General features: G+C 43.6%; 1 protein-coding gene across 2 annotated transcripts in view; it reads left to right on the top strand.

Moving 5' to 3' along the window:
* The first annotated feature begins 2,437 nt into the window (after positions 1–2,437).
* Positions 2,438–21,081, top strand: part of LDAH (lipid droplet associated hydrolase) — a 105,553-nt gene continuing 86,909 nt past the window's right edge. For both annotated transcript variants that reach the window (XM_083607370.1, XM_083607371.1), the window contains exons 1-3: positions 2,438–2,657; positions 4,958–5,107; positions 12,452–12,586. In XM_083607370.1, the coding sequence (XP_083463496.1) occupies positions 2,447–2,657; positions 4,958–5,107; positions 12,452–12,586 (496 nt within the window). In that variant the 5' untranslated portion in view covers positions 2,438–2,446. The remainder of the gene's footprint in view (positions 2,658–4,957; positions 5,108–12,451; positions 12,587–21,081) is intronic.

The raw sequence follows: 21,081 nt of genomic DNA, 5'->3' as shown, positions 1-21,081 counted from the left end.
ATGAAAATTTGAACTGCTGCATTTGAAAACAATATAACTTCATAGAGACCAAAATGTTATTTACATAGCAATTTACAGATTATGGACAGTTCTGCTGACAAGTACAGTGTAGAAGCTAGAGGCGGTTAGAGAAATGATGTCTCGGAAGGCCCTTGAGCTATTGTGAGTGGAACGACTGAACGGGCCGTGGGTTATATATTTTAAGTTTAAATTTGAAAATTGGTTGGGCTTTAGCAGGATTTTATTATTGCATTTGACACCCTTGTAATACTGTAACATGAGCAGGTTGGCAATTTGATTTCAAATTAACATTGGATTTTAATAACGTTAATAACAGCTATTGTTTTTCATGCCCTGCTACAGGCAATTCAGTTGAGCTCACAGGTTGACTCTTGACTTTAATTGAGAGGCCATGTCATCAGATGTGCAACATTATCCTACTTTAGGAGCAGGTAGGTTGCACACATAGAAAGACACACATGAGTTAATTTCACCTAAATTGGAGGTGCTGTAAAAAATTTAGGGTGCACACATAGCAGACACACACTTCACACACAGACACAATCCCCAAACATTGTCTTGGCTCTCCTACTTCCTCTGCAAAAGGAAATACCTTGGAGGAGGAGGAGGAGGAGGAGGAGGAGGAGGAGGAGGAGGAGGAGGAGATATTATTATTTATACCCCGCCCACCTGGCTGGGTTTTGCAAGCCACTCTGGGCAGCTCCCAACAGAATATTAAAAACACGATAAAACATCAAACATTAAAAACTTCCCTAAACAGGGCTGTCTTCCCAATTGTTATTTCACTTCAAAATCCTTCAAATCCTGTTTTAAGAGCATATTTTGTGGAGTAGGCCCCAGTAACCTGGATTCAAGAACTAAGGTACAGTATAAAGGTAAAGGTACCCCTGCCCGTACGGGCCAGTCTTGACAGACTCTAGGGTTGTGCGCTCATCTCACTCTAGAGGCCGGGAGCCAGCGCTGTCCGCAGACACTTCCGGGTCACGTGGCCAGCGTGACAAGCTGCATCTGGCGAACTGGCACCAGAGCAGCACACGGAACGCCGTTTACCTTCCCGCTATAAAGCGGTCCCTATTTATCTACTTGCACCCGGGGGTGCTTTCGAACTGCTAGGTTGGCATGCGCTGGGACCGAGCAACGGGAGCGCATCCCGCCGCAGGGATTCGAACCGCCGACCATGCGATCGGCAAGTCCTAGGCGCTGAGGTTTTACCCACAGCGCCACCCGCGTCCCTAAGGTACAGTATATACAATCTCAAAAGAATGGCCAGACTGCCCAGGTAATGCAATCAGTAAAACATGATCAGGTATCTTGACAGACAGGAGAGAAGCCACACTCAAATTTCTGTTGTAGAGCGCCTCTTTCTGTGACACATGTATGATGTTTTTGGGTGGTCTTTGGTTAAGGAGTTGGACGACGTCTAAAGTCTTTAAAGGTTCTTGCACACTTTGTTATGGTCCTCACCTTCTTGCAAGTGGCCACAGGGGAACTCTGTAGCGACAGAAGAAAACAAAATATATTCCTTGCTAGAATGGATAAGTAAGGTGATGGACTATGCAGAATTGGCAAAGTTTACAGCTAAAATAAGAGAACCTAATGATGGAGATTTCGTGGAAGAACGGTAACCCTTTTCGGAATATTTACAAAAATATTATTAAATGATGAACACTTGAGCAGGATTGGAACTATGAGCATTAAAGAGATTAAAGGTTACAGTGGTTTTGTTAAGGTTTAAGAGATAGAAGATAGGGTGCAGCAAAGGGAGAGAAAAATAAACACAATGGAAAAGGGAGTCGGATGTAAAAAGGGGGGGCTATTATATATTGAAAGGCATGTGGAAATTTTTTTTGGAAACGCAATTTTTAAAAAGGCTTCTTTTTCTCTGACCACTAACAGATTTAGGGGACACTGAATCCCTTAACGGAGAGTTGGGCTGCAAATGTTAACCCTCTCCCTTTTTTTTTCTATAACAGGGGTTTAACTAAATTGACCTAATTGGAATTTATTTCAATGCGGTGTTAAAATAAACAGCAAAATCCTGATAGCCCTCAACACAGCAGGGACTGGGGGGCGGGGAACCCCATTCTACACCTTTGCCATCTTAATTAATAACCTCTCAAGGGGATTCCCTCCCACCCTCCGCCTCTAAGCAGTTTTAAGCCAGCGTTTCCCACGCTTGGGTCTCCAGCGGCCGTCGGACTACAACTCCCATCATCCCTACCTAGGGATGATGGGAGTTGTAGTCCGACGGCCGCTGGAGACCCAAGCGCGGGAAACAGGGGCTTAAGCGAATGGCGAAACTGCCCAGCTAACCCAGATCTCCCTAACATAGGGGAGACAAAACCTACCGGTGGCCAAAGGCTCCAAGAAGCGCCAGCGGCGCGCAGCCAGCTCGGGGCGTTCCGCTTACCTCGGCGAGGGCGGGATGTCCGTGACGTGTGGGCTCCGCATTGGCTCCGGAGCCCGCCTATCACTTTTCTCCGAGCCTGGCGGAAGAGCCGACGAGCAGCTTCCTTCCGACCGCCGTAAGGGAGTTGGGCCGGCCGCTTCGCTGCTTCCGCCCGGCCTGCTCAGCAGCTGCCCTGTCTGGTTCTGTCAGCTCACGGAAAGCGCCCGGAGGGACCGACACGGGCAAGGTACGTGTTTGGTTTCCTGGCCGCTGGGCTCGCTTCGGCTGCTGAATGTTTCCTCCCCGACCCTTGGCCGCTTTGCTTTCTCTCTCTCTCCGTTGCGCAGTGGGGAAAAGCAAGAATAAGAGCAATAATAATAATAATAATGTTGTTGTTGTTTAGTCGTGTCCGACTCTTCGTGACCCCCTGGACCACAGCACGCCAGGCACTCCTGTCTTCCACTGCCTTCCGTAGTTTGGTCAAACTCATGTTGGTAGCTTTGAGAATAATAATAATAATACCCTATCCATCTGGCTGGGTTACCCCAGCCACTCTGGGCAGCTTCCAGCAAAATACAGTGGTACCTCGGGTTACATAGGCTTCAGGTTACAGACTCCGCTAACCCAGAAATAGTGCTTCAGGTTAAGAACTTTGCTTCAGGATGAGAACAGAAATCGGGCTCCAGCGGCACAGCAGCAGCAGGAGGCCCCATTAACTAAAGTGGTGCTTCAGGTTAAGAACAGTTTCAGGTTAAGAACAGACCTCCAGAACGAATTAAGTACGTAACCAGAGGTACCACTGTATTAAAATTAATGAAATGTATAAAATTAATGAAATGTAGAAATTGGGAAAGTATAAATAAATAAATAAATAAATAAATTGGAAAAAAAGAAAAGCCAGGGGTGGGGGACCTCAAGGCTAGGGGCTGTGTGGTGGTACCCCAGAGTTCTCTATCCAGCCTATAGGACTTTCCCCAGATCAGGCTATGATCCCTCTGACCCTGCTCCATGCCTTCCTCAAGTGCTTTGACCTGGCTGGAATGTGACATAGAATCATAGAATTGTAGGGTAATCTAGTTCAACCCCCTGCAATGCAGGAATATCTACTAAAGCATCTGTGATAGATGGCTGCCACCTCCTGAGGAAGTCTGTTCCACTGTCAAGAAACTCTTAACATCAGAAAGTTCTTCCTGCTGTTCAGTTGGAATCTCCTTTCTTGTAACTTGAAGCCATTGGTCTGAATCCCACTCTCTGGAGCAGGAGAAAACAAGCTTGCTCTATTCTCCATGCAGCACAGAAAGTCATGTAATTGTTTATTACCTCGACATCTGACGGGAGGGCGTTCCACAGGGTGGGCGCTGCTACTGAGAAGGCACTCTGCCTGGTTCCCTGTAACTTCACTTCTCTCAGGGAGGGAACCACCAGAAGGCCCTTGGAGCTGGATCTCAATGTCTGGGCTGAACGACAAGAGTGGAGACACTTATATATTACAAGTGCGGTCCGCTAGTGTTTCTGGAGATCGTGGTTTCCTGCTTCTCACGAATAAAATATTTGTACAGTGGTACTTCTGGTTGCGAACGGGATCCGTTCCGGAGCCCCGTTCGCAACCTGAGCAGAACGCAATCTGCCTGTGCGCGGGTCGCGATTCGCCGCTTCTGTGCATGCACGTGACGTTATTTTGAGCGTGTGCGCATGTGCGAGCAGCGAAACCTGGAAGTAACCCTTTCCAGTACTTCCAGGTCACCGCGGGGCACAACCTGAAAACGCTCAACCTTTAACCCGAGGTATGACTGTTCTTCTGAATGCTTGAAATGCTTCTAAATTGTTGGGGACTTCTGGCTTTCAGAATCTGGCTTGGTGCATTGAGGTATTAACATTGTTAGTACTTCACAAGGAAAATCTATTCCTTTAAAACAGGAATGAGGAATCCCAGGCACCAAAAGTAGCCCTCAAACCCTTTCCACCTGATCCTTTGGACTCTAGACAGCCCACGTTCCCCTGTTCCTAGGCCACGGACTTCAATAGCCCTTGAACCTGCTCCTTCAGGGAGAGTGCAATCCCATCCAGGGTAGAAAACTAACCCGTTTCTCAGACAAGGGAGCTGCTCACCCACAATGCCTCTGTCTTGCCAAGATTTGTTATTGTGTCCAATGTTGCATCTGGACACCCTGTAATTTCCCTTGTCCGATCAGTGATTGCAGAGATGGAAGAGATAGGTCTCAGGATGGTTCACAGAAAAGAACAACATGGTCTGTTGTAATACTCTTGAAGCAAAAAAACCTATGTGTATAGCAATTGCCTCACTCCTGTTAGCAACTGTGCTGCAGCATTCTGCACTAATTGCAGCAATTGCATGGGAGGGAACATCTGGCAGCTGCTCTGAACTTCTCAAATATATGAACGTTTGTTGAAACTCTTGCCGTGGTTGTTGCCTGGCCACACAGGAGCTACAAGTCGCTTCTTCCTTTGCTTACAAGAAAGCCCATGTTGGAGGACATCTTATTGTCTAGCTAGATACATTTCAAGGCTTTTTCTTGTTGTTTTCAGCCGCAAGCATGAAATCAGAACCTGAAGTTCCGCTGCACGAAGAGTTCACCTACGTTTATGGAATGGCTACGCAAGTCATTAAGTGTGGCCCTTGGAAAGATCTCTGGAAACGGAAAAGTGCTCCCAAAGCCTTGCTTCTGGTTATTCCAGGTAAGTTTTCTGACACTTGGGGTTGTTGTTTTTTGTGCGTGCTTCCTGGATTCCAAAAACTAAACCAAGCCATGACTTGGATGGAGGAAGATTTGAGTATGGTTGTGTTGAGCAAGTTAAAAAGGGAGGAAGGAATGACGTTCATTGATAGCTTAATTGAAAAACCTTAATAGAAAGCTTAATTGATAAGCTTGTGGTATTGTAGATGTGGCACAAAACCAGTCAGAGATCTGTTTGTCGAAGGATGACTTGCACCACAAACTAGGCCTAAACAGAAGGCCCAAAATGCAAGACCTGTGCTCCTTTACGTTCCTAATAATAATAATAATAATAATAATAATAATAATAATTTATTATTTATATCCTGCCCATCTGGCTAGGTTTCCTCAGACACTCTGGGCAGCTCCCAACAGAATATTAAAAACACGATAAAACACCAAACATTAAAAACTTCCCTAAACAGGGCTCCCTTATACTCACTTTTAACCATTTGTCCATGTTTTTATCTTTTTAAGTTATGTATAGTATAATCAGCTTTTAATTAGTAGTTTTTATCCCTTACCTGTTTTAAGTCTTATGTGTTCAGTTTATCTGTATGTTTTATCTTATGCTGGTCTGCGACCGAAATAACGTTTGATACTGATACAGTCAGAGATACGTTTATATTTAAATAAAAGTAACAAGATCTTATTCATTTATTGTATTATAAACGATATCATAAACACTATGCTTCCATTTGTTTCTGTTTCTTTAATGCTTATGTTTCCTGTAATAAGGTCTTGTGTCTTTAAATGACAGTTGCAGGTTACATAAGGCTTTGCTGGTAAACTCTACTTCTTAACCCAATTGATTTATTTCACAACACTGATAAACACCGCTTGATTCCTGCGCCACAAGAGTTTACACTACATGACTCTTGGGGTCCCTTCCAAATCTACAGTTCTGTGATTCTATGTAAGAAACCTCAAAGTGGTTTAGCAAAAAAGAAGTAGTATTTTTTAAATCAAGACAAATTGACAACAGTACTTCAAAACATACAAAGGTTAAAATGCGAAAACAGATTATAATTACCTCAGCTTCCTAAGCATCTGAGTAGGCTTGCCTAAATAAGGTTTTTTGCAGGCGCCCAAAAGCGTACGGTCGAGACGCCTGCTTAATCTCAATAGGCAGGCAGTTCCAAAGTTCAAAGTGCTGCCACACTAAACAATCAAGTTCTCGCAAATGTGGAGCAGGTATTATATGGCACCTGTAGCTGTGCCAATTCTGCTAGTTGAAAAGCATGTGGAGTGAGGCGAACTTGTAGTAAACGGCTTTTTTAAGGACCTTATATACTAATAGTAAGGGACGCGGGTGGCGCTGTGGGTTAAACCACAGAGCCTAGGACTTGCCGATCAGAAGGTCGGCGGTTCAAATCCCCGCAATGGGGTGAGCTCCTGTTGCTCAGTCCCTGCTCCTGCCAACCTAGCAGTTCGAAAGCACATCAAAGTGCAAGTAGATAAATAGGTACTGCTCTGGCAAGAAGGTAAACGGCATTTCTGTGCACTGCTCTGGTTCGCCAGAAGCAGCTTAGTCATGCTGGCCATATGACCCGGAAGCTGTACGCTGGCTCCCTCGGCCAATAAAGCGAGATGAGCGTCGCAACCCCAGAGTCGATCATGACTGGGCCTAATGGTCAGGGGTCCCTTTACCTTTACTTTATACTAATAGTAACACCGTAGTAACTTGGCAGCTAATGCAGATCTCTGAGCGCACCTGTTAAATGTGGCAAAGACCTCACTCCCGTCAGCAATTGTGCTGCAGCATTCTGCACTAACAGCAGCTTCCAGGTCAAGCATGAGGGGAGCCCCACACAGAGTGCATTGCAATCGTCCAGTCCTGAAATAATCAACACGTGAGCTACCGTGGCAAGGCTTTCCTTGCCTATAGCAGTCAAACCTGTCACCTGCTTCCAGGGGCAGAGCTGGACCCAAAAGAACCTCCAAACTGCGAACCTGCTCCTCAAGGTTGCAGGTTCGATTCCCATATGGGACAGCTGCATATTCCTGCATTGCAGTAGGTTGAACTAGATAACCCGCAGGGTCCCTTTCAACTCTACAATTCTATTATTCCTTCAGGGAGAGTGCAGTCGGATTCAGACAAAGCCAGCCACAGTGCCTTTGTCTAGCAACATCTGGAAGGCACCCGAATGGCTACCCGAAATCTACACTTGCTTTTGAGAGCCAGCAAAGATCTGTTCTCTTTCTATTCAGATACAGTTGTACCTTGGAAGTCAAACAGCTTAGTTCCCGAAAGTTTTGGCTCCCGAACGCCGCAAACCCAGAAGTGACTGTTTCGGTTTGTGAACTATTTGTGGAAGCCGAACGTCCGACGGGGCTTCCGATTGGCTGCAGGAGCTTTCCGCAGCCAATCAGAAGCCGCACTTTGGTTTTGGCAGTTGAACGGACTTCCGGAACAGATTCCATTCTACTTCCAAGGTACGACTGTATTGTTGTTGTTGTTACTGTTTCAGTGAGAAGGCCCTGGAGTTTCAGTAGGGAGGAAAAGGTCCAACAGCTGCTGTTTTCTTTTGTTTTTTAAAAAATTGTGGCAGAAGCTTTCTTAACGCTAGAATTTGGTGTGTTTACGTTTCACAAATCTTCCCATTCAGGCTTTGCGAGCAGCATTTATTACCAACCAAAAACAACGTAATTATGAAAACAAAGCAATTGTACTTTCTGACTGTAGGACGGAAACAGAAGTACCAGAAGATGGTGCTGTTTTAAAGATAAGCATGGATGTGTTTTCTATATTGTTTTGATGAGCCTGTTCTCGGAATTAAAAAATATATATCTATGGTTAATTTTGAGATAGCGTAAATTGCATCATATGTTCTTGAACAACCTGTGATTTTTGTTGTAGTTTATTACTCATTATACTTAAGAGCGGTCCTTTGAACCTTGCCGCTCTCTTCCAGAAATCTTTATGTACCCAAATTGGAAGTGTTGCCATTTCAGTGTTCTTCCACATTTGATTGGCACACAGGAAGGTGGGGATTTAGGCTAAGGCAATGGTCCTTTGAGCTAGTGGGTAGCATTCTGGCATGGGCATAAAACAAAGTATTCTGTTTTCAAAATCTAATGCTCTGCTCTCAAAAGTGTTGTAGGTGTGTTTTAGAGTCAAATAGGTAACACTTTTAAAAAGTGGGACTTTGCCCTGCTGGTTTTAGCACAATAGCTCCTGACAATTGTTATTTGGATTTTCAGTAAAAGAAAAGGTAAAGGATCCCTGGACGGTTAAGTCCAGTCAAAGGTGCCGAGGGGGCCGGCGTTTGTCCACAGACAGCTTTCCAGGTCATGTGGCCAGCATGACTTTGGAGAAATCTGGTGCAACGGAACACCATGATGGAAACCAGAGCGCACGGAAACGCTATTTACCTTCCCGCTGCCGCAGCACCTATTTATCTACTTGCACTGGTGTGCTTTCGAACTGCTAGGTTGGCAGGAGCTGGGGACAGAGCAACGGGAGCTCACCCCATTGCGGGGATTCAAACTGCTGCCTTTCAATCAGCAAGACCAAGAGGCTCAGTGGTTTAGATCACAATGCCTCTTGTGCCAGAATCCTGGGAAATCTAGTCTGTTTCACGTTAAACCCATAGGAGACTGGCATTCCAAAAAGTGTTCATTCTTGCTTTAGATTCATTTTACAAAAATGTTGTTTCGGGTCCCTCTTCCCCATTCCCTCTTCCCGTTAAGTCATCGCTAGGCACCTCATTTTGCCCTTTGCAGTAGGGAAGAAGCTTGTCCTATGGCACCAAGTGGCAAATCACTACTGATCACTGCTGCATGTCAAGGGATCTGCTTCTGTTCTGCCTTGATTTAACCTAGTGAAGAACCATGTTCTCAAAACTGGCATAATGAGCATATCCTTCCATTGAACTAAAAACTTCGAGGTGGAATGGTGGTGACGAAATTGAACAAGGAACTGCCAGGGCTGAACCTTGCCTCTGCTGTGAACTCGCTAGGTGGTCTTAGGACAACTCACTGTTCTCTCATCCTGTATCTGAAATATAAGGATAATGTTGGTGCTATTCTATTATCAGAAGTGCTGTGATTGTGGTGTTAGAGTATTTCAGCCCCTTTGAACACTGTACGACTCTGTGAATGGCATAATTTGTTAGTGACTAAAAGTCTTTTCTTAAATGAGAGATGATGCAATTAGCCCATTCCAAGAAAACTCTTTTGTTGGATATTAACAGGAAACAAAACATTTGAGAGTTTCTTCTGCACACAGCGCTCTTAACTGTGGACTTAGATTTTAGTCCTGTAGAACAGGACAAATAAGATTGCATTACTTTGATCCCTTTCCAAAAAAATCCCTACGCAGATGATCAAACTACTGTAGAATGAAGTTTCTTTGCTTGGGATTAGCTTGCATATCACACTGCCAAATTCTGAAGTTGATTTGCTCACATATTGGCTGTAGATACATGGCAGAAACGCTGGAAAACCTTGGTCCAACCTCAATAAACAGTCTGGTAATTCAATGAGAAATATATTATGGGCTCGTTCAGTTTTCTGACAGCATTATTTTTGGTCTCTGCTGGCATTGTCTGTTTGGAGTGGTTTTCAGGGTCAGTAGCAATTCTAAGGAATAGCTCAGTCAGTAGAGCCTGAGACTCTTAATCTCAGGGTTGTGAGTTCGAATCCCAACTTGGGCAAAAGATTCCTGCATTGCCCGGGGTTGGACTTGATGGCCCTCATGGTCCCTTTCAACTTTACCAATTTATGATTCCACAGCAGGGATGGCTAAACAGTGGCACTACAGATGAGTGGTGATGATGGGAACACTCTGTGTGTGTGTGTGTGTGTGTGTGTGTGTGTGTGTACAGTGGTACCTTGGGTTACATACGCTTCAGGTTACATACGCTTCAGGTTACAGACTCAGCTAACCCAGAAATAGTGCTTCAGGTTAAGAACTTTGCTTCAGGATGAGAACAGAAATTGTGCTCTGGTGGCGTGGCAGCAGCAGGAGGCCCCATTAGCTAAAGTGGTGCTTCAGGTTAAGAACAGAGTCAGGTTAAGAACGGACCTCCGAAACGAATTAAGTACTTAACCCGAGGTATCACTGTATACACAAACACACACAAAAATACATATATTTGACTAAGCAGATGCTGTCCAATTGTGCCTGTTTTTATATGGTCTTAGCTGTTTCCTTTCTAAAACAAATTTTAGCAGAACTGGACAAGAAATTTCATTTGAATTTCAACAACTTTCTGAAGATTTATTCAAGTTGAAAAAGCCGATATTGCCACCAGTTGACAATTCCAATATCAAAGTGATGTTTATACAGAACTAGTCACATTAGAAACGCGTTTTCCAAAGCAAGAAGTAAAAAAGATAATCCAAAATTCAAAGAAGATCTCAGGCGGTGACTATTTGCCCCAGGATAACAGTATTTCACCCACACACACCCTTAAAAAAAAAACCTCACAGGTGCCATAAATTGCATGCATCATTAAACACAAAGCTTATCAGGATTATCTAAATACTACTTAACAAGGATTATGCGAACACTTCTTCCTTTCACTGTTTAACTGATGGTGGAAGTGAGAAAATATTCAGTATACTTCCCTATAGAATTAATGGTAAAGAGTGAAAAGATGTGGAAAGCTTTGGCAATGTAAACCTTTATATTTTCCCTGGTGCTAGGAATACGATTGAAATAATAATCTTCAGAAGATGCATGAATTATTATTTTTTTAGCAGAACACACCAGTTTGCAGTAAACCCAGGGACAGCAAGGATGCACTTTTGATACATTTTTTTTAAAAGTGTGTTTCACTCTTGGACATTTTGATTTTCCCTGTCACTGGATGAGAAATTGCCTCAATATTACACGAATCCACAGGTTTTGTTGCATATTGGTAGACACAACCTTGCAAGATCTTTATTCAATCCAAGTATGTTTGGCTAAATAGAGGTCTTTGGAAACACGTGTGTGTGTGTGTGTGTGTGTGTGTGTGTGTTTAAAGAAAAGGCTAATTAAAGCTAATTGAACTTGTCTAAATGAACCAGAATATCACATGCTTCAATACCAGAAAAAATGAATGGAAACCATTCTTTTAAAAAAAAGGGGGGAGGGGGATTTTAGTGTTACATGTCCCTATAGTTAAGCCCAGAATTTTATTTGTTGGATATATTGTTTTTGAGTAATTACTTTATTTTTTTCTCATCTAGGAGGCATATTCTTCAGCGTAAATGCTTTCAGTAGACTCATCACGTAGACAAATGGTTAAAAACAGCCTCAGTTGGTTAGAGCACGGTGCTGATGATACCAAGGTTGCAGGTTTGATCCCTGTATGGCAGGCATGCCCAACAACTTTGACTCATCCTCCCCCCCAAAAGCTCTGGCCAATCCAATGGGTAGATCACTGCCGGTTTATTTTTAATGGGAGTAGATCACAGTCTCTTGGAAGTTGGACGTTCCTGCTGTATGGGATATCTGTACATTCCTGCATTGCAGTGGCTTGGATTAGATGATCCTCAGGGTTTCTTCCAGCTCCACAATTCTATGATCTAAATCTGACTGACGATGTAACATCACAATCTCTATGATCTATATTGGGTCGCTTAACTTTAAAGTGAAAAATCTTACCCTCTGTGAATGGTAGCATACAACTGAGGTGCTTCTTGCTTCAATAGTTGAATTCAAGTACAGTGGTACCTTGGGTTACATACGCTTCAGGTTACATACGCTTCAGGTCACAGACTCCGCTAACCCAGAAATAGTACCTCGGGTTAAGAACTTTGCTTCAGGATGAGAACAGAAATTGTGCAGTGGTGGCGCAGCAGCAGTGAGAGGCTAAAGTGGTGCTTCAGGTTAAGAACAGTTTCAGGTTAAGAACAGACCTCCGGAACGAATTAAGTTCTTAACCTGAGGTACCACTATACAGTGGTATCTCAGTTTATGAACTTAATCTGTTCCGGAAGTCTGTTCTTAAACCGAATCCGTTCTTAAACTGAGGCACGCTTTCCCTAACGAGGCCTCCTGCCGCCCGTGCCCTTCCACCATTCAGATTCCGTTCTTAGACTGAGGTAAAGTTCTCAAACCGGGACACTATTTCTGGTTTTGCGGAGTTTGTAATCCAAATCGTTCTTAAATCGGAATGTTCTTAAACTGAGGTACCACTGTATTAAGTACAAAGGGGTCAGCATTGTGAAAAACACGTGGTGACGATGCATGAGTTGGTTTCAAGTCCAAATGGTTCATTAGCAATGATGTGGCTTTTGCAGTCTTTCGACCATTGCGTTTCAGTTTATGACCTTTAGTTTTAATAGACCTTCCTCTCTGCTTTTCCTCCAGGTAATCCAGGTTTACCAGGCTATTACCGGGCATTCTTGAAAAAATTGTACTCTTGCCTGAATCAACAGTATCCGGTCTGGGTCGTAGGGCAAGCTGGACACTGTAAACTCCCCCAAGGCATGAAAATGATAGAAGGTACTGTGGAATTGATTTGCTAACATGCTGCCATCTTGCAATGCTAGTACTTGCTCCATTGACATCCGTGACCGCTTTGTGTGTGCAAAACGATAGCTATCTTTTTTTTTTTTTACTGTGCTCTGTGAGAGTTGAAGCATACAGTGGTACCTCGGGTTACATACTCTTCAGGTTACAGACTCCGCTAACCCAGAAATAGTACCTCAGGTTAAGAACTTTGCTTCAGGATGAGAATAGAAATTGTGCTCCGGCGGCGCAGCGGCAGCAGGCGGCCCCATTAGCTAAAGTAGTGCTTCAGGTAAAGAACAGTTTCAGGTTAAGAACGGACCTCCGGAACAAATTAAGTACTTAACCCGAGGTACCACTGTACTGTAAATCTTATAACAGTTCCTATTTATATGCCCAAGTCTATCCTCCTTAGAGAATATAAGGACATAGACTATATATTCCAAGGTAAGAAGGTATCGAAATGAGAATAAGTATCTTATAAGCAACATTAAAATATTATGCAGTTGGCTCACCTTGGAGAACTCTGGGACGTGATTTATTTATTTTTTAAAGAAAATCAGTGTTGGGACAAAAGTGTTGAGTTGTCCATAGGTTGATAGTATAGTCAAACCTTGTTTCTTGAACGCCTCTATTTTGGAAAGTTTCGGCTCCCGAACGCTGAAAACCCGGAAGTAAATGCTCCGGTTCTCAAACGTTTTCCGGAAGCCAAGCATCTTACACGGCTTCCACTTGAGTGCAGAAGGCTCTTGCAACCAATCGGAAGCTGTGCCTCGGTTGTCAAACATTTCGGAACCCGAACGGGCTTCTGGAACGGGTTACGTTCGACAACCGAGGTTTGACTGTAGCAGGTTTTTATTATATACTTAGTAGGTTGTTGATGACTGCATTGTTCCCCTTTCTTCCATGTCCTTCTGGGGTAAAGATGACACTATTCATATTGAAAGGGTGTATGAGGTGTTACGGGAGGGGTAGTATCTCTGGTTATGTTTCTTCTGTGGTGGTTTGAACAGCTTTGGTCCCCACCCTGCACTCAGCTCTCACTTGTGGCTTCTAGAAGCTGGTAGTATGTGACGAAAGGGACGCAGGTGGCGCTGTGGGTTAAACCACAGAGCCTAGGACTTGCTGATCAGAAGGTCGGCGGTTCGAATCCCCTTGACGGGGTGAGCTCCCATTGCTCGGTTCCTGCTCCTGCCAACCTAGCAGTTCGAAAGCACGTCAAAGTGCAAGTAGATAAATAGGTACCGCTCTGGCGGGAAGGTAAACGGCGTTTCCGTGTGTTGCTCTGGTTTGCCAGAAGCGGCTTAGTCATGCTGGCCACATGACCCAGAAGCTGTACGCCGGCTCCCTCGGCCAATAAAGCGAGATGAGCACCACAACCCCAGAGTCGGTCATGACTGGACCTAACGGTCAGGGGTCCATTTACCTTTCCCTAGACAACAGACACACCCCGGGAAACAGCTTTGACTGGCCGGCTAAACCAGGCGAGCTGATGGGTCTCAAACCTCAGTGAGTTTGGGACTTCCCCTGCATGAGAAGACAGGCTCTGGTGAATTGAGCAGAATAGACCAGTAGTCAAGAAGGCGGTTTCTGTAGCAAGCTGTAGATATATGATGGTAAGGAGCAGGTGGGGCTCGCTAACCTGGAAAAGTAGCCCATCCAGGAGAAGGGAAACTCTGATCCTAAACCTCCACTGCCTTTTGGGATATCTTCGGGAGATAAAGAGTTAATCCTTCACAAATCCAGAGTGGCGCCCCTAAGACGGTTGGATGGTGCCTTGTACATCCTTCCGGGAACTCCTGCAGCCAAGCATATTGCTCTGCTTTCCTTTGGACCCCATCAGCAAAGGCGAGAGGCTTCACACCCCCCCCCCCAAGGGAACACTCCATTGTCTCTCAAGACAGACGGCTGCCAATGATTCATGTAAAAGCAGATGCACAGTTGTGCATGAAATAACTGGGGAAAGGAGGTACAGTGCTACTTCGGGTTACATACGCTTCAGGTTACATACGCTTCAGGTTACAGACTCCGCTAACCCAGAAATAGTACCTCAGGTTAAGAACTTTGCTTCAGGATGAGAACAGAAATCGTGCTCCGGCGGCGCGGTGGCAGCGGGAGGCCCCATTAGCTAAAGTGGTGCTTCAGGTTAAGAACAGTTTCAGGTTAAGAACGGACCTCTGGAACGAATGAAGTACTTAACCCGAAGTACCACTGTATACCAGCTTGGGGCGGGGGGAATACTTATTTGGAAGTGCAGAGACCTTTTTGCATCTTGAAGGTATGACAGAAATGTAAAAAGCAACAAGATTACGGGAACCCACAAGCAGCAACTGCACCAGCTTGTAGGAGAATTCTCTTTCCTTCCTAGATCTGTGTGTGTTCTGTAGATTTCCAAAACGGGTATAACCATGCAAATCCATTTTTGCATGGCTATCTACAGAGTTTCCTAGCTGTGGGCTCAATCAACTTGTGTTTGCCGCTGACCCATGAGAAAGTAGTAGGCTCTTGGCTGCAATGAACTCGAAAGTCTAATTCAAGCCCCAAGGCTTGCATGTTAGACATGTATAATCAATGCATGTCAGCTTGTGTAATCCAAGCGGCTGCATGCCACAGCTAAAAGAGCAGCAGCAAAGCAAAGCATCATGTCAAACTTCATATAGCACAGATAGGCTCAAATTACTGGCACAGGTCAGCCAAACCATACATTTGGCAGTAGAAGGCAAAACATAAAATATGAAAGGAGGTGGGAGGGTTAACGTGAGAGGGATTTTTATAAATACAGTGATCAGCTACAATTGATACACACATGCAATGATCATCTACAGCCAGTATATAGTATTTTTCCATGTATAAAGCAGATTTTTTTGCTTAAAAAATTACCGTATTTTTCGCTCTATAAGACGCACCAGACCACAAGATGCACCTAGTTTTTGGAGGAGGAAAACAAGAAAAAAAAATTCTGAATCTCAGAAGCCAAAACAGCAAGAGGGATCGCTGTGCAGTGAAAGCAGCAATCCCTCTTGCTGTTCAGGCTTCTGGGATAGCTGTGCAGTCTGCATTCGCTCCATAAGAGGCACACACATTTCCCCTTACTTTTTAGGAGGGAAAAAGTTAGTCTTATAGAGCAAAAAATACGGTAGTTAAAAATTGGGGGTTGTGTTATACACGGATAGTGAATGCACAGGGGTTCAGGTTCGGGCAGTCTGGGCTTGGGTTTGGGCTCTGGCGTGGGTGGCCTGGGTTCAGGTTCAGGCTTTGGCATGGGTTCGGGTTCTAGCCCGATTTCTTAATTTTGGGTTCGGAAGAATAGGGGTCGTCTTATACATGGGGATGTCTTATACACGGTACATTCAGAGAAGACAGAACATTCAAAGAACAATATTGTCGAGTTACTAAAGTTTCAACATTTCCGACTGTGGGTTGGAAACGTCCTTGCCTGCTGAAGTCTAGCTTATATTCTGAAAGCATACATGAATGCTACACTGTATAACTTGAATGTTTGAATTGGTAGATACCTTCTACAAGAAAGTGAAGTACAGTGGTACCTCGGGTTACATACGCTTCAGGTTACATACACTTCAGGTTACAGACTCTGCTAACCCAGAAATAGTACCTTGGGTTAAGAACTTTGCTTCAGGATGAGAACAGAAATTGTGCCGCGGTGGCAGCAGCGGGAGGCCCCATTAGCTAAAGTGGTGCTTCAGGTTAAGAACAGTTTCAGGTTAAGAACGGACCTCTGGAACGAGTTAAGTTCTTCACCCGAGATACCACTATATTGATCAAATTGCTTTGAAACAAAATTTGAATATATCCTTGCTGTTTCCTAGACTGTTTTCTGTCAAAGGTAGTGCAAAGCTGCAGTGGTGGGGAAAACATTAGAAAAAACCCTCAAATGTACCGGTACTGTAGTAGTAGTAGCAGCAGCAGTAGTAGTAGTAATTTATTTATATGACACCTGTCTGACTGGGTTACCCCAGCCACTCTGGGTGGCTGCCAACAAATTTAAACACAATAAGACATCAAACATTAAAAACTTCCCCATGCAGAGCTGACTTCAGATGTTCAGAATAATATCTAAACATGAGATTGACTGAATTTCCTCACTACTTAGACAGTTGGTCCTAATACAGGTATTAACTTACTGTTGTTGCTAGAATCTGTGAAATTCTCAGAACTAGTGTCTTGTTCAAACCACTTATGAGATCCAGTTTCTGAAGCGAAGCGCTAATATTTGACATTAGCTTTTTTTTCTTTACCGCTTGGCTTTTTGCACCTGAACTCTTCCTCCTGTGGCTTCAAGGCTGACAAGTGAAACCCAATACCTCATGATATTTTAGTCAAATTGCTGCTAATCATTGTGGTCAAATGTCAGGCTCTAAGGCAAACATTAGCACTTTGGCACTGGGATGCGGTGGGGGGGGAGACACCCCCTAGGCTTCAAACTGTTAGAAAATCTTGAGAATTAATGTTTGCCGGTAAGCCCATGACCCCCCACACAGTGTAGAAAAGCATGGTACGCTGACCTCAAGCAAAATTTTCATGTGACTTTCACTTTTGGGTGGGTTTGTGTGTGTTTATCAGTTGTGTCAGTCCTCAAAAAATACCTCAGTGCAGAAATAATTGCCTTAAAATAACCTTTCCTTTTTTTGGTGGTAGAACTGGTGGATTGTTCAGGGACAAAAGCTTTGAGGTGCTCTCAGAGGAGGAGAACTTGAGTGTAGCCTTATATATTTCCACTCTTTGCTCGACTGGTGACTTTAAAAGCACAAGAATAGGTGCACACAAGCATTTTCTATAAGCTTCCTTCCTCTGCCCACCCACATAATACCTGCAAAGGGGAAAATGGCAGTCAATAACACTCTAGCAAAATAGGCAGTGGTTGACTGAAGGGCTGTCCTCTATGCTGCCTGAGTAGTTCATCAACTTTGGCAAAGTGGCAGCGGAGCAGGCAGGTATGGGAGTCAACCTCACCCACTGCCAATTCCAGAATGACGACGTGTCTTCTGGGGTCCTTTGCCTTGGAGCAAGGCATTTGGCAACCTGGAGAGCCTTGATATGTCAGTGGCTGGGGCAACCCAACCAAATGGGCAGGATAATATTAATGTTGTTGTTGTTGTTATGTTGCAGCAGCAGAAGGGAAAAATAACTATTTGAACTAGTTCTAGGTTGTGTTGTAGTTTTTCAGTTTTCTTGTTGGTTGTGTAGTATAAACACCAACAACTGGGAAACACTGGCCTGCAAGCGCTCCAATTGGAGAAAGTGTCATGGGCTCTGAAGATGCTCGAACTCAGGACGAAAGGGAGAAATGTGCTGAGAGGAAAGCACGCTTGGCAAACCCTCAAGGTGATCAACTCCCGCCCGGAAACCTATGTTCCCACTGTGGAAGGACGTGTGGATCCAGAATTGGCCTCCACAATCAGCTATGGACACACTGTTAAGACCGTGTTCATGGAAGACAATCTTACTTGGCTACGAGTGATCGCCAAAGAAGAAGAATCTGCCAGAGATCAGTTTTTAATGGTGGCTTTCTTGCGTACAAGATTTTAGTAACTCATGGGAGATTATTTGCATCACACAGACTGTATGTATTGATATATGTTCCAATTCCTCCTAATGCTTTCCATTATTGGGCTCTAGAAACTTGATTATAACATCTACTGAGCGCATAAAAGGGCTCAGGAAAACTGATAAGCAGCTTCTGTGGCTGGTGGCCTGACTGTTAGATGAGATCTCATGGACAACTGAACAATCTTCCAGTTCACAGCACACCACAGAACTTGACCACCAGTAAAGGGCTTTGGGGAAGGGGGACAAAAGAAATTTAGGAATAATTGTATCCTGTTGTATTGAGAACAACCAACCTACAAAGTGTAATTTCGCTTCTGTAGCTAACGAAGGTGTGTTCAAATGTATCTAAAGATGCAATGGAACCTCTTTGTTCAACATTTTTTTTGGAATAATTAGGACAGTAATTTGCTGGAAATTCAGCAGCAGAATGTGATATTTTTTTAAGTGGCTGTTGGTTTAAAGCTTCTCGGCACCCTTTCCTTAACCAGTTCTTTAATTATTCCCTTTGGAATAGTTTAAGCAGTGCATGTGTATTTACTTAGCCTCAAACTCTGAAGTTGATTGATTGATTGATTAAATAATAATAATTTTCCGCCACTAACACGTTCCAGCCAGTTACCAGTTTCTGTCCCAAATGCATCTTCTAGCTTCACCGGCAACATGTGTTATTGCACATAGAATGCTAGTTATGGAGCTATAGGATATATTAGTTGTATTTTTATACACATCACTAAAGTTCTGTGTGTGTACACGTGTGCTTGTATTACATTATTTAGGATGGCAGGGGAGAAAGGAACTTGCCAACATTCTGTTATCCTGCTTAAAAACAAACAATCTATACATGCTGAGTAAACATTAGCAAAATCTTTAAATGTTGTTTTTTCCTTTTCAGTGCCCAATATTGACACTTTGACTCATAAGTTTTCCTAAGGTTTAGTTTGCTTGACTCAATGTGCAGATACTACCTCTGAACAGCTTCTTTTTTATAATCTTATAAACACCAAGTTCTTATTTATATCCTGTAGTTTTGTCCATTACAACCAGTGTATTATGGGGTGTTTTTTAAGGGTCACAGAGGAAAGGGAAAGCTGAGTGTAGTCAGGTGAATTTAGAGAAAACGGAATTCAAAAAGCTTAATGAACTACTAATTAAAAATACTTAAAAAGAAGGGAGGTCATCATGAATGAAAGTTTGCTAAAGGTGAAATATTGAAGGCACAGTCACAAACAATTCCACTAAGCAAGAAAAGTGGGAGGCATCTAAATAAACCCGCGTGGCTGTATAAGGAGCTTTCAAATGAGCTGGGATTTAAAAGGAGCATGCAGAGGAAATGGAAGGAGAAAATCATAAATGAAGACTATAAACAAGTGATCAACACTTTCGGGGAGAAGGTCAGACAGGCTAAAGTTCAAATGAAAAGTTTAAAATGTTAATAAAAAGGGGCTGGATATGTTCGAAACAGGAGGAAGAAGGAAGAAGTAGGTCTTCTGTGGAGAAGATACATAAATGTTTTTGGGTGACAGAGAGAAGATGGAATTGCCTCTGTCTTCACCCAAAAGGAAAGCAGTGATAACAGAATAAATGATGCAGAGAGAGAGTTACAGCCCAGGATTGGAAAAGAGGCGGTGAGGGAACACCTAGCTACTTTGAATTCAGATCTCCTGGTCCTGATGAACTGCATCCAAGGGTGCTAAAGGAACTTGCAGGCATCATCTCAGAGTCTCTGTGTTTGAGAATTCCTGGAGAACAAGTGAAGTCCCTGCAGACTAGAGGTGGGCAAATGTTGTCTGATCTTCAGAAATCAGATGGGTGGGGAAGGACCCAGGCAACTACTGACTGTTTCAGCTTGACTTCAATACTAATAAAGGTCCTAGGCAGTGTTATTTTTCTAGAAAAAGAGGAGCCGGAACTCACCATGAATACCTCTCTTGTTCTCTTATAATGGCAATGGTGCCTACCTGAGAGGTGCCAGAACTGAATTCCAATGAGTTGCAGCTGAAAAAAAGCCCTGGCCCTAGGATAGATGATTTAACAGTTGGTCTGTGAACAATTAGGGTGCTGTGATTATGAAGAGCTAGCATGGGTTTCTCAAAAACAAGTCTTGCCAGACCTACCTCATTTTCTTCTTTTGATATGAACTTGGTAGATCAGGGGAATGCTGCGTACAGAACATATCTTTATTTCAGTAAGGCTTTGAACGAAGTCCCCCATGATAATACTTAAGGAGAAGCTGGTAAAATGTGGGCTGGGTGATGTTATTGTTAGGTGGATTTGTAGCTGGTTGACTGAGCTTGAAGAGTGGTTTGTCAGCATGCTGGGAAAAAGTGACAATCGGAGTGCTGCAGGGTTCTGTCCTAGGGCTGGTGTTGTTCAACATCGGCATAAATGACTTGGATGAAGGGGTTGAGAAGATGCTTCTTAAATTTGCAGAAGACACCAAACTCGGAGGGGTAGCTAATACTTCAGAAGATAAACTCAGATTCAGGATGACATTAAGAGATTGGAGAATTGGGCGAAACTAAAGGCAGGCAAAATTATTATAATATAACTCTCGAGTTATATTATAAGCACAATATGGCAATCCCTGCCCATGCAGCTTAAAATAAACTGCTGAACCTTACCCACAGCACACTCATTCGTCAAATTTCTTTTTCAGATTCTGATGGTGCTATTCTTGATACGTTAGCAATTTGTGTATCTTATTTTTTTTTATTTTTTAAAAAGGGTCTACCTTTTTTTTACATACTGTGTGCCACAAATATATGGGGGGTGGGGACAGATTTTGCAAAATACTTCTGTAATTTCAGTTCAGAGGGTGAGCTTCCTGTTTATAGAACCGTCTGCAAGAAGCAATGATTCACTTTGAGCATTTGTAAGATATTCGTCAACATTGAGGTATCCCACATCAATGTGTGTGTAGA

Source organism: Podarcis filfolensis, assembly GCF_964270895.1.
Source record: "Podarcis filfolensis genome assembly, chromosome: 3".
Lineage (NCBI taxonomy): Eukaryota > Metazoa > Chordata > Lepidosauria > Squamata > Lacertidae > Podarcis > Podarcis filfolensis.
The sequence above is the reverse complement of the archived record's forward strand: the minus strand, read 5'-3'. Positions and strand labels throughout refer to the sequence as shown.